This window comes from Scyliorhinus torazame, chromosome 29 (assembly GCF_047496885.1).
Source record: "Scyliorhinus torazame isolate Kashiwa2021f chromosome 29, sScyTor2.1, whole genome shotgun sequence".
NCBI lineage: Eukaryota > Metazoa > Chordata > Chondrichthyes > Carcharhiniformes > Scyliorhinidae > Scyliorhinus > Scyliorhinus torazame.
Window position 1 is genome coordinate 41721828 of NC_092735.1, and position 14211 is coordinate 41736038.

Below are 14211 nucleotides of genomic sequence, written 5' to 3' on the forward strand. Positions count from 1 at the left end.
TACAGTGTAACATTGTCCAGGGTTACAGTGTAACATTGTCCAGGGTTACAGTGTAACATTGTCCAGGGTTACAGTGTAACATTATGCAGGGTTACAGTGTAACATTGTCCAGGGTTACAGTGTAACATTATCCAGGGTTACAGTGTAACACTGTCCAGGGTTACAGTGTAACATTGTCCAGGGTTACAGTGTAACATTGTCCAGAGTTACAGTGTAACATTATCCAGGGTTACAGTGTAACACTCTCCAGGGTTACAGTGTAACATTGTCCAGGGTTACAGTGTAACATTATCCAGGGTTACAGTGTAACACTGTCCAGGGTTACAGTGTAACATTGTCCAGGGTTACAGTGTAACATTGTCCAGAGTTACAGTGTAACATTATCCAGGGTTACAGTGTAACACTCTCCAGGGTTACAGTGTAACATTGTCCAGGGTTACAGTGTAACATTATGCAGGGTTACAGTGTAACATTATCCAGGGTTACAGTGTAACATTATCCAGGGTTACAGTGTAACATTGTCCTGGGTTATAGTGTAACACTGTCCAGGGTTACAGTGTAACATTGTCCAGGGTTACAGTGTAACATTGTCCAGGGTTACAGTGTAACATTGTCCAGGGTTACAGTGTAACATTATGCAGGGTTACAGTGTAACATTGTCCAGGGTTACAGTGTAACATTATCCAGGGTTACAGTGTAACATTGTCCAGGGTTACAGTGTAACATTGTCCAGGGTTACAGTGTAACATTGTCCAGAGTTACAGTGTAACATTATCCAGGGTTACAGTGTAACACTGTCCAGGGTTACAGTGTAACATTGTCCAGGTTTACAGTGTAACATTGCCAGGGTTACAGTGTAACATCATCCAGGGTTACAGTGTAACATCGTCCAGGGTTACAGTGTCGCATTGTCCAGGGTTACAGTGTAACATTGTCCAGGGTTACAGTGTAACATTATGCAGGGTTACAGTGTAACATTATGCAGGGTTACAGTGTAACATTATGCAGGGTTACAGTGTAACATTATCCAGGGTTACAGTGTAACATTATCCAGGGTTACAGTGTAACATTGTCCTGGGTTATAGTGTAACATTGTCCAGGGTTACAGTGTAACATTATCCAGGGTTACAGTGTAACATTGTCCTGGGTTATAGTGTAACATTGTCCAGGGTTACAGTGTAACATTATGCAGGGTTACAGTGTAACATTGTCCAGGGTTACAGTGTAACATTATCCAGGGTTACAGTGTAACATTGTCCTGGGTTATAGTGTAACACTGTCCTGGGTTACAGTGTAACACTGTCCAGGACCTGGCACCTATCCTGGCTCATAACCTTGCCCAAGACCTGGCATCACACTGTGTAGGGGCAACCCCTCCTCATGAAATTTGACTCAGCACCCCTTCAATTCTATCACATTATAATTCTGATGCATTTTGATGACTTTTTCCAGTGGTCCGGAGATGTCCAATCCTGGGAGAAGGCCCAGCGGTCAGCTGGATGACTCAGTGACAGTGTCCCATGACGATATCATCCTGATTGAAGTGGCCTGGGAAGTGACCAACAAAGGTAAGGAATTGTCCAGCTCTGTGTCAGAAACAGTCTCACTGCTCTGGCAGTCTCACAGACAGTTTTATCTCTTTCAATAGTTGGAGGTATCTACACTGTGATTCAAACCAAGGCAAAGATAACAATTGACGAATGGGGCGAGAATTACGTGATGATGGGGCCCTACTTTGAGCATAACGTAAGATCACAGGTGGAGCTGGTTGAACCACAGAATGCAGCTATCAAGCGGACCATTGATTCAATGAACTCGAAAGGCTGTAAGGTATGACACTAACAGCTGTGAAACTAACTCACATCAAGCTTAATCCATGAGACATTGAGATTGATAACTTCAACAATACTAACGTAAAAAATATATACAAAAGAATTGATTCACTATTCAACATACAGTAGAAATAGGGGCAGGGGTGTAGTCTGGAGACCCCTGGATGTCAATAAGTTACAGGGTAAAATAGACAGCAAGCGAGCGGGAGGTGAAATCAAAAAGAAAATTCGGAAAGCAAAGAGGGAATTTAAAACAATATCAGGAAGCCCAATCAGGGAGAATCCAACAACACTTTATCAATCTGTTAAAATAGAGGGTAACGACTTCCGGTGGCGGCCAGGGAGTAAACGGTCGCACATTCAGCAGCTCTCACCCTTAGTGATTTTTTAATGGTGTTTAAGCCGGATTTTTCAGAAAATTTCTCAACATAAGTTGATCGAAGGGAGAGGAAAAGGAGGTGACCCTCAATTTATGGAATTGTGTCCAAATAAGAGTCGAAAAAGGAGATACCAAAAGATGAGTGAAAGCAAGAATCAGAGGTCATCGAGCTCAATGGTAACAAGACAAAGCGTGTCCACGCCCGCTCACTGGCCGATGGAGCAATGGGGCGAGTACCTGGATGAGATGTTCACCCGGCATCGCAAGGAGCGTACAGAAGATGTAACCCAGATGTAAGCCTCGATTAAGGTGGTGGTTGACCAGGTGGAGGAGAAAATGACTGTTGTGTTGGGTGCTCTGGATCCGTGGAACACATACAGGTCACCAACACTTGAAATAGTGCAACACTATTTTATTGAGTCAGTAACTGTTGTAACATACTCTGCCTGTGGGTCAACACGATACTAGCTTTAACTAAAGACATAGAACATAGAACACAGAACATAGAAAAATACAGCACAGAACAGGCCCTTCAGCCCACGATGTTGTGCCGAACCTTTGTCCTAGATTAATCATAGATTATCATTGAATTTACAGTGCAGAAGGAGGCCATTCGGCCCATTGAGTCTGCACTGGCTCTTGGAAAGAGCACCCTACCCAAGGTCAACACCTCCACCCAACACTAAGGGCAATTTTGGACATGAAGGCCAATTTATCATGGCCAGTCCACCTAACCTGCACATCTTTGGACTGTGGGAGGAAACCGGAGCACCCAGAGGAAACCCACGCGCACACCGGGAGGATGTGCAGACTCCACACAGACAGTGACCCAAGCCAGAATCAAACTTGGAACCCTGGAGTTGTGAAGCAATTGTGCTATCCACAATTCTACCGTGCTGCCCTTAAGAACAAATTAATCTACACTATATCATTCTACCGTAATCCATGTACCTATCCAATAGCTGCTTGAAGGTCCCTAATGTTTCCGACTCAACTACTTCCACAGGCAGTGCATTCCATGCCCCCACTACTCTCTGGGTAAAGAACCTACCTCTGACATCCCCCCTATATCTTCCACCATTCACCTTAAATTTATGTCCCCTTGTAATGGTTTGTTCCACCCGGGGAAAAAGTCTCTGACTGTCTACTCTATCTATTCCCCTGATCATCTTATAAACCTCTATCAAGTCGCCCCTCATCCTTCTCCGTTCTAATGAGAAAAGGCCTTGCACCCTCAACCTTTCCTCGTAAGACCTACTCTCCATTCCAGGCAACATCCTGGTAAATCTCCTTTGCACCTTTTCCAAAGCTTCCACATCCTTCCTAAAATGAGGCGACCAGAACTGTACACAGTACTCCAAATGTGGCCTCACCAAAGTTTTGTACAGCTGCATCATCACCTCACGGCTCTTAAATTCAATCCCTCTGTTAATGAACGCGAGCACACCATAGGCCTTCTTCACAGCTCTATCCACTTGAGTGGCAACTTTCAAAGATTTGCTCTTTCAAAGAGCCGGTGCAGACTCGATGGGCCGAATGGCCTCCTTCTGTACTGTAAATTCTATGATTCTATGTTTGACCATAGACCCCAAGATCTCTCTGCTCCTCCACATTGCCAAGAACTCTACCGTTAACCCTGTATTCCACATTCATATTTGTCCTTCCAAAATGGACAACCTCACACTTTTCAGGGTTAAACTCCATCTGCCACTTCTCAGCCCAGCTCTACATCCTATCTATGTCTCTTTGCAGCCGACAACAGCCCTCCTCACTATCCACATCTCCACCAATCTTCGTATCGTCTGCAAATTTACTAACCCACCCTTCAACTCCCTCATCCAAGTCATTAATGAAAATCACAAACAGCAGAGGACCCAGAACTGATCCCTGCGGTACGCCACTGGTAACTGGGATCCAGGCTGAATATTTGCCATCCACTACCACTCTCTGACTTCTATCGGTTAGCCAGTTTGTTATCCTCATAATCTTATATGTTTCTATAAGATCCCCCCTCATCCTTCTAAATTCCAACGAGTACAGTCCCAGTCTACTCAACCTCTCCTCGTAATCCAACCCCTTCAGCTCTGGGATTAACCTAGTGAATCTCCTCTGCACACCCTCCAGTGCCAGTACGTCCTTTCTCAAGTAAGGAGACCAAAACTGAACACAATACTCCAGGTGTGGCCTCACTAACACCTTATACAATTGCAGCAGAACCTCCCTAGTCTTAAACTCCATCCCTCTAGCAATGAAGGACAAAATTCCATTTGCCACCTTAATCACCTGTTGCACCTGTAAACCAACTTTTTGCGACTCGTGCACCAGCACACCCAGGTCTCTCTGCACAGCAGCATGTTTTAATATTTTATCATTTAAATAATAATCCCTTTTGCTGTTATTCCTACCAAAATGGATAACCTCACATTTGTCAACATTGTATTCTATCTGCCAGACCCTAGCCCATTCACTTAGCCTATCCAAATCCCTCTGCAGACTTCCAGTATCCTCTGCACTTTTTGCTTTACCACTTATCTTAGTGTCGTCTGCAAACTTGGACACATTGCTCTTGGTCCCCAACTCCAAATCATCTATGTAAATTGTGAACAGTTGTGGGCCCAACACTGACCCCTGAGGGACACCACTAGCTATTGATTGCCAACCAGAGAAACACCCATTAATCCCCACTCTTTGCTTTCTATTAATTAACCAATCCTCTATCCATGCTACTACTTTCCCCTTAATGCCATGCATCTTTATCTTATGCAGCAACCTTTTGTGTGGCACCTTGTCAAAGGCTTTCTGGAAATCCAGATCTACCACATCCATTGGCTCCCCGTTATCTACCGCACTGTTAATGTCCTCAAAAAATTCCACTAAATTAGTTAGGCATGACCTGCCCATTATGAACCCATGCTGCGTCTGCCCAATGGGAAAATTTCCATCCAGATGCCTCGCTATTTCTTCCTTGATGATAGATTCCAGCATCTTCCCTACTACCGAAGTTAAGCTCACTGGCCTATAATTACCCGCTTTCTGCCTACCTCCTTTTTTAAACAGTGGTGTCACGTTTGCTAATTTCCAATGCGCCGGGACCACCCCAGAGTCTAATGAATTTTGGTAAATTATCACTAGTGCATTTGCAATTTCCCTAGCCATCTCTTTTAGCACTCTGGGATGCATTCCATCAGGGCCAGGAGACTTGTCTACCTTTAGCCCCATTAGCTTGTCCATCACTACCTCCTTGGTGATAACAATCCTCTCAAGGTCCTCACCTGTCATAGCCTCATTTCCATCAGTCACTGGCATGTTATTTGTGTCTTCCACTGTGAAGACCGACCCAAAAAACCTGTTCAACTCCTCAGCCATTTCCTCATCTCCCATTATTAAATCTTCCTTCTCATCCTCTAAAGGACCAATATTTACCTTAGCCACTCTTTTTTGTTTTCTGTATTTGTAGAAACTTTTACTATCTATTTGCCCAACAGTTGGCCCAAGTGGAGTGGGGGGAGGGGGGGGGGGGCAATGGTGAGGGAAAAACAGATCAATGGAAGAAATGAAGATAAATTGATAGAAATAAAAATGGGGTGAAGGTGGAGGAGAGAGTTCACAGTCTGATGTTGTTGAACTCAATGTTTAAGTCCGGAAGGCTGTAACGTTCCCAATCGGAAGATGAGGTGCTGTTCCCCCAGTTTGCGTTGGGCTTCACTGGAACGTTGCAGCAGGCCAAGGACGGACATGTGAGGGCAGGACGGGGAGTAGAAATGGCAGTGACAGGAAGGTCTGGTTCTGGCTTGCGGACGGACCGGAGGTGTTCTGCAAAGCGGTCACCCGGTCTGCGTTTAGTCTCTCCAATTTAGTCACATGTAGGCCAGACCAGGACAGGATGGCAGATTTCCTTCCCTAAAGGGCATTAGTGAACTTGAAGGGGTTTAACAACAATCGACAACAGGGCACAGGAGAGATGGATGCAGGGTTGGTAATAGGGTGAAGACTCTGGAGCGAAGCACTGAGCAGGGACAACTCCGCCTCCTCATGCTCTGGGCTAAGCCTCGTGCAGCTGAAAGAACCGGAATGAGCAGGTTCTTCTCGGAGGTGGAGGACAAATGTGAACAGTGCCAGGGAGGCCCGGGAAACCACACTCAGCGTTCGGTGTGTCCCAGAGTTGTCCGGTTTTGGACAGCTGTCACATTTATTCTCTCCGAATGTACAGAGTGTAAAATGTAAAAATTTCAATAAAAATATTTTTAAAAAGAATTTATATCCTGGACTAGGATTTACAACCTTCTCGCTCAGGAACAAAAGCTGATGTGACCCAATGGCTGAAAGTCACATCGGGAGGGAGCTGCTTGATCTTCACAGTCCCACAATAATCAAATCTGTTTTCCAATTTGTATCTTTCTCTGTCTCTCCAGGTTTACTTTGGCCGATGGCTGATTGAGGGCAATCCGTGTGTCATCCTGTTCGATGTGGGAGCTACGGCTTGGAGCCTGGATCGCTGGAAAGCAGAATTGTGGGATTGTTGTTCCATTGGGATTCCCTGGTACGATCGAGAAGCGAACGATGCCGTTGTCTTTGGTTTTCTCATCAGCTGGTTCCTGGAAGAGGTCAGTGAAACCCACGTGGGATTATTTATCTAGATCCTAACTACATGCTACTAAAACAGAAGGATAAATTGAGTTGACATACTGGTCAGTCATGATCTAATCGAATGATTGGGACAGGATCGAGAGGCTGAATAACCCACTCTGTTCCAGGATTCTGGTTCCAGGATCCAGGATTGGCAATGATTGTTGCTATTGCTTGCTTGCATTCCAGATAAGAAATCGGGGCTGCAGGATCTGTATATGGAGGTGCCCAATGGTGATGAATCCAGGTCAAATATCATCGAGTTTATGTATTAGGACCTGGAATACAGGACTGTATTGAAAAGCAATCCCTATATTTTACAGGACTGGATGAACAGTTGCAAAAATAATGAAGGGTTCAGGGAAAGAGCAGGAAATAAGAGTTGATAATTTAGATACTGAATTCAGTGTGAGCCGAAACTGACTCCGGCGAGTCTGCCTTCTCTGATTCTATTTACTGTTTTGGAAATAATTCTGAGACGTTTATGAAGCACACAATCCCAAATATGAATAAATGATCCCTTTTACCTGCTTAGTGCTGACCCAGAAAAACATGATGCATGAAATTAAATATTTGGAGAGCTGTTATTCCCCCGTGCCTGACTAATCTGGTTTCTTTTCTGTTTAGTTTGTTTCTCAGTGTGGGGGGAAATGTCCGTTTATCATCACCCACTTCCATGAATGGCTGTCTGGCGTTGGTCTGATCATGTGTCGAACCCGCAAGATTCCTGTCGCCACGATCTTTACCACACATGCAACCTTACTGGGACGCTACCTATGTGCTGGAAACGTCGACTTCTACAACAACCTTGCCAATGTGCGTAACTAGTTCATTAAGTTAGGGACATTTCGAAACTTTTCCAAATATCCTCATGCTCACAATGCTTCTTCAGTTAAAGGTACAAATATATATCTTCACTATATCTGCTGGAGCAGAGGACGCGGTCACTCAGAACTTTGTTGTCTGCTCTGGAGGACAGATTCTTAGAATTCCAAGTTTCCACCTTTTGTTCATGCAGTTACACATTCTGTAAGTAATTATTGAGACTTGTAGGTGTTGGTCACAGTTTGATTGGTCTGAAGATATTGGTTAACTGTAAGTCTGTTTTGATTCTTAGAAGCATTTACGAATGTACAGTCAGGTGTATGAGCTAGCAGCTATCTCCGTGCTTGCTGATATACAGAGCTCTGTTAACAGCTCACTGACCCTGGATATGTGCTCTTTTACTTCAGTGTACGGGTACCATTGTCCTCAGTGCCACATTAGCCCTTTATTGCCAGACCCTTATACTACACCTCCACGCCCCCCCCCCCCCACCCCAAGTCCTTATCCAATGTTTTTTTTCTTTAAAATTTTTTTTACAGTGCCCAATTATTTTTTTCCAATTAAGGGGCAATTTAGCGTGGCCAATTCACCTACCCTGCACATCTTTGGGTTGTGGGGGTGAAACCCACGCAGACCGGGGAGAATGTGCAAACTCCACACGGACAGTGGGCCGGGACCGAACCCGGGTCCTCAGTGTTGTGAGGCAGCAGTGCTAACCACTGCGACACCGTGCCGCCCCCCTTATCCAGTGTATTTTAAGTGATAATAGTTTACGTTATGTTTCACATTGTTATTACCATCATACATTTACATTGTCATTCCTACATTATCACTACCCCATTTTCCCCTTCAAGTTGTTGAATTCAAAGGTTTAGGTGGTCTGGAGGTCTGAAAACCCTTTCATATCTCTTTTGCACTCCTGTTGGAGGAGGAGGCTCTTTCACTGCTTTTTTTCAGTAGGTTTGGAGGTTGTTCTGGTATTTGGGTATGTTTTCATCCTTTTCTTCCATTCTTTCGTGTTGTACTGCACTTGGTTGGTGTGGCTGTTGTACTAGTTGGTGGCAGCTATGCTAAGTCCTTTCTTGTGGAGTGGGCGACCATTCTGGATATCTTGTCTTTCTAGTCATCTACTTGTCATTTATTTTGCTTCTTCTGTTGTCGTTTGGGTCATCTTGATGTAAGTGGAAGTTATGTTTCAAAATCGCATCCCTTGTTTCCACAATTTTACCCAAACCTTTTGAGTATTTTTTTTGGAGCTGATGAATCTTCATTCAGCTCTGCAGTTGCTCTCTGGTAAGATGCGATGTCTTTCGGAGATACCTGCGAACTCTTATAGACATTTGAGAACGTAACCTGGGCACGAAGCCCTGGAATGTGTCTTCCATTGTCACTGACTGCTCCTTGGACTCTTTCAATTCACTTGTTAGATTATCAGTCTGCTTGTAGAATTTATTTTTCTTTTTGATATTTTACATCTCAACCTTCATGTTGTTGAGAATGGAATGAAGTTCAAGAAGTTAATGAGTTTTGGTTGTTAATTCTGCTTCGAAGCAATCATTCTGATGCATTGGCAATTCTTTCTCTTGTTCTTGACCAATGCTTATTAGCGACTTCTGATGCGTAAGTTTTAATTGAAGATCTCTGTTTGTTTAATGTGTTTCGCAAGTTCATCACCTGAGTGTTTTCAGTCCTCTTTCTTTAAAAAAAAATATTTTATTGAAGCATTTGTAATTTTCACAATTTAACATGTTGACATTTCCAAAACAACCGCGCAGGTTGACGCACAAAATACCCCCTAAAATAACAACAAACAATAAACCACGTACCCCACTTCTCCCACCCTATCCCCAATTACCCGTATACTAGATTCCCTGTCCTTATTTAACATTACCATGCTTCCTATTTTCCTCCCCCACCCTTTCCCTTTCCCCCCTTACTGCTGACGTTCAGTTTTTGTCAAAGAAATCGATGAACGGCCGCCAACTCCGGGCGAATCCCTGGACTGATCCTCTTAGAGCGAACTTGATTTTCTCCAGACTGAGAAACTCTACCATATCGCTGACCCACACTCCTGATTTTGGGGGCTCCGAGTCCCTCCATCTCAGCAAGATCCGTCTCCGGGCCACCAGGGAGAAGGCCAGGATATCGGCCTCCCTCCCCCACTTTGCCCCACGGATCTTCCGACACCCCAAATATTGCTAATTCTGGACTCGGAGTTACCCTACCTTCCAGGACTTCCGACATAACACCTGCGAATCCCTGCCAGAATTCCCTCAGTTTCGGACATGCCCACAACATATGAACATGGTTGGCCGGGCTACCCCCACACCGCCCACATCTGTCCTCCATCTCCTCGAAGAACCTACTCATCCGAACTACCGCCATGTGGGCCCTGTGGACCACCTTGAACTGAATCAAGCTGGGCCTAGCACAGGACGAGGATGCATTTACCCTTTTCAAGGCTTTTCCCACAGTTCAGTTTCCAGCTCCCCTCCCAACTCCTCTTCAGCTCTCTGACAGGGGGCCCCTTCCCACTCTAACAATTCCCTGTATATGTCTGAAACCTTCCCACGTCCAACCCTTTATCCTGTAGTCCCCTCAGGGGGGAGGCGAGGAAAGCTTGGGACCTGTCTCCGTACAATCCCTGCCCGCTGCCATACCTTAAAGCCCCCATCCATCCCCCCCCGGGACAAACCGGTGATTGGAACAGATCGGTGACCACACCGATGCCCCCTCCAGTCACATATGCTGCCTCCATTGCCCCCACACCCTCAGGGCTGCCACCACCACAGGGCTTGAGGAGTACCGAGCCGGCGATAATGGCAGGGGCACCGTCAGTAAAGACTCCAGACTCGTACCTTTGCAGGATGCTGCCTCCATCCACTCCCAGACCGACCCCTCCCCCACTACCCACTTCCTGACTAGCGATATGTTGGCAGCCCAGTAATAGTTAATAAAGCTCGGGAGAGCCAATCCCCCTTCCCCGCGGGCCCGTTCCAGGAGTGTCCTCTTTACTCTCGGGGTTTTACCCGCCCATATAGAATCATAGAATTTACAGTACAGATGGAGGCCATTCGGCCCATCGAGTCTACACCGGCTCTTGGAACGAGCACCCTACTCAGGCCCACACCTCCACCCTATCCCCATAACCCAGTAACCCCACCCAACACTATGGGCAATTGTGGACACTAAGGGCAATTTATCATGGCCAATCCACCTAACCTGCATATCTTTGGACTGTGGGAGGAAACCGGAGCACTCGGGGGGAAAGCCATGCACACACCGGGAGACCGTGCAGACTTCGCACGGACAGTGACCCAAGCCGGGAATCGAACCTGGGACCCTGAAGCTGTGAAGCAACTGTGCTAACCACAATGCTACCGTGCTGCCCAATATAAACCTCGATATCGCCACATTCATACTTCTGAAAAAATCTTTGGGACAAAAATCGGGAGACACTGAAAAAAGAAAAGCAGTCTCGGAACGACCGTCATCTTCACCGTCTGAACCCTCCCCGCCAGCGTTAGTGGGAGCATGTCCCATCTACAAAAATCCCTTCTCATTTGATCCACTGCTTTGCCCAAATTTAACATGTGAAGCTGCCCCCAATCCTTGGCCACTTGAATCCCCAGATACCTAAAACTCTTCCCAACCACTTAAAAAGGTAGCTCCTTCAGCCTCCTTTCCTGCCCCCGTGCCTGAATCACAAACATCTCGCTTTTTCCCATGTTTAACTTACAGCCTGAAAATCACCCAAAGTCTCCATGATTTCGGTCATTCCCCCCCCCCCCCCACGTCGACCCATGCGGTTGTTTTAGAAATGTCAATAGGTTAAATTGTGAAAATTACAAATGCTTCAATAACATATTTTCAAAAAAAGATAGAGGGTAACTAAGGAAAGAATAGGACTTAAAAAGACCAAAAAATGAACATATCGAATGGGCAGTAGAATTGGGAATACTTCATAACTATCTTCACAAAAGAGTGGGAAGATTCAGATTTAGCAGTTAAAGATGAGGAGTGTGGGGAGTGAGGATGCTTCAATAAAATATTTTATTAAAAAAAAGATGCTGCCGCCAGCGGGGGATGGGACATTGGAAACAGGTTGGCGCCGGGCACTGATACTGTTCTCTGCCGCATTGGAACTCCAAGACTGAGCTGGGTGCTTCCAAGAAGGAGTTCGATGTGGCATTCCGGGCTGAAGGAATTGCTAACACCTCCTCCTTATGAACCTCAAGCCCTTCTAGTCTAGTAGCCTGAATCTCAGTATTCTCCTCGACAACATTGTCTTTTTCCTGTGTGAATACTGATGAAAAATATTCATTTAGCACCTCTCCTATCTCCTTGGACTCCAAGCACAACTTCCCACTACTGTCCTTGACTGACCCTACTCTTACCCGAGTCATTCTTTTATTCTTGACATATCTATAGAAAGCCTTAGGGATATCCTTGATCCTACCTGCCAAAGACTTCTCATGTCCCCTCCTGGCTCTTCTTAGCTCTCTCTTTAGGTCCTTCCTAGCTAACTTGAAACTCTCGAGCGCCCTAACTGAACCTTCATGTCTCATCTTTACATAAGTCTCCTTCTTCCTCTTGACAAGTGTTTCGACTGCTTTAGTGGGTCTGTGTATGATGCTCGATCAATAACTCCAGAAGCGAGATTGGAGACAATTGAAGGCTTTATAACACTAGATGTTTCCCCAGCAGTGCAGGGACAGAAGGCAGCTGCTGGGGCGACAAGGGCTCTTATACTCTGCCTTACTGGACGGAACCAGCAGGCAGGCTTAACCAATGAAAACAGTACCTTCTACACCAATGGTCTTACAGCATTGCAGTGTACCATAATACCTCAAAGACCGACTACCACATTCACCCCCTGTTTCAAAAAAAGAGTCCGGCAGGGAGGTGGCCTCGCATTACACAGTGGTAGAGGTTAAGGTTATAGAGGTACCTGGTATACATCCACGCACAACTTCCCACTATTGTCCTTGACTGACCCTACTCTTACCCGAGTCATTCTTTTATTCTTGACATATCTATAGAAAGCCTTAGGGATATCCTTGATCCTACCTGCCAAAGACTTCTCATGTCCCCTCCTGGCTCTTCTTAGCTCTCTCTTTAGGTCCTTCCAAGCTAACTTGAAACTCTCGAGCGCCCTAACTGAACCTTCATGTCTCATCTTTACATAAGCCTCCTTCTTCCTCTTGACAAGTGTTTCGACTGCTTTAGTGGGTCTGTGTATGATGCTCGATCAATAACTCCAGAAGCGAGATTGGAGACAATTGAAGGCTTTATTACACTAGATGTTTCCCCAGCAGCGCAGGGACAGAAGGCAGCTGCTGGGGTGACAAGGGCTCTTATACACCGCCTTACTGGACGGAACCAGCAGGCAGGCTTAACCAATGAAAACAGTACCTTCTACACCAATGGTCTTACAGCATTGCAGTGTACCATAATACCTCTAATACCGACTACCACATTCACCCCTGTTTAAAAAAAAGAGTCCGGCGGGGGTGGTGGCCTCGCATTACACAGTGGTAGAGGTTAAGGTTATGGAGGTACCCGGTATACATCAGTCCAGTGGTTTTGCCTCGTTACATCGCAACTATTTACAAAATTTATTTACAGTTCAGAATGAAGCAATTAGTCGATCGGGAGCCATGGTCGTCCTCTGCGATCGTCGTAGCTTCGGTGGTGATGCAGGCGCCGGCTCGGGCATCCCTGGCTCCGGGAGCGTGACTTCGGCTTCATCGGCAGCTTCATCACCCCTAGACGGGATCGGTGGGAGGACCGATCCACCTGGGAAGGGGGCGGCTGTGGGGTGCGCCGGTGGGAGGGAAGGTGGGATTGGTGGTGGGGGTATGTGTGGGGATCCAGCAGGCACCAGGTCCTGTAGGGAGACCGTATCCTGTCGGCCGTCGGGGTACGCCACGTAGGCGTACTGAGGGTTAGCGTGGAGGAGATGGACCCTCTCGACCATGGATCCGACTTGTGTGCCCGCACGTGTTTGCGGAGCAGGATGTGTCCAGGAGCTGCCAGCCAGGTTGGGAGCGAGGTCCCGGAGGAGGACTTCCTAGGGAAGACAAGGAGACGTTCGGGAGGTGTTTGGTTGGTCGTGGTACACAGCAGTGACCGGATGCAGTGGAGGGCATCTGGGAGGACCTCCTGCCAGTAGGACGGTGTTCCAGACTATTCCGTTCTCCCTCTCTACCTGTCTGTTTCCCCGGGGGTTGTAACTGGTCATCATGCTCGAGGCAATGCCCTTGCTGAGCAGGAATTGACGCAGTTCGTTGCTTATAAAGGAGGACTCCCTATCGCTGTGTATGTAGGTGGGGAAACCGAACAGCGTAAAGATACTATGGAGGGCCTTGATGACGGTGGTTGCGGTCATGTCGGGGCAGGGGATGGTGAATGGGAACCGGAAGTACTCGTCAATCACGTTCAGGAAGTACGTGTTGCGGTCGGTGGCGGGGAGGGGCCCTTTGAAGTCCATACTGAGGCGCTCAAAGGGACGGGAAGCCTTTATCAGGTGCGCTTTCTCTGGCCGGT

General features: G+C 46.5%; 1 protein-coding gene across 1 annotated transcript in view; it reads left to right on the plus strand.

The window, feature by feature from the left end:
• Positions 1–1522: 1522 nt before the first annotated feature.
• LOC140404110 (glycogen [starch] synthase, muscle-like) overlaps positions 1523–14211 on the plus strand; it is a 122336-nt gene continuing 109647 nt past the window's right edge. Inside the window, exons 1-4 of the mRNA XM_072492530.1 lie at positions 1523–1568; positions 1649–1830; positions 6624–6815; positions 7465–7653. Coding sequence (XP_072348631.1) covers positions 1720–1830; positions 6624–6815; positions 7465–7653 — 492 coding nt within the window. The 5' untranslated portion in view covers positions 1523–1568; positions 1649–1719. The remainder of the gene's footprint in view (positions 1569–1648; positions 1831–6623; positions 6816–7464; positions 7654–14211) is intronic.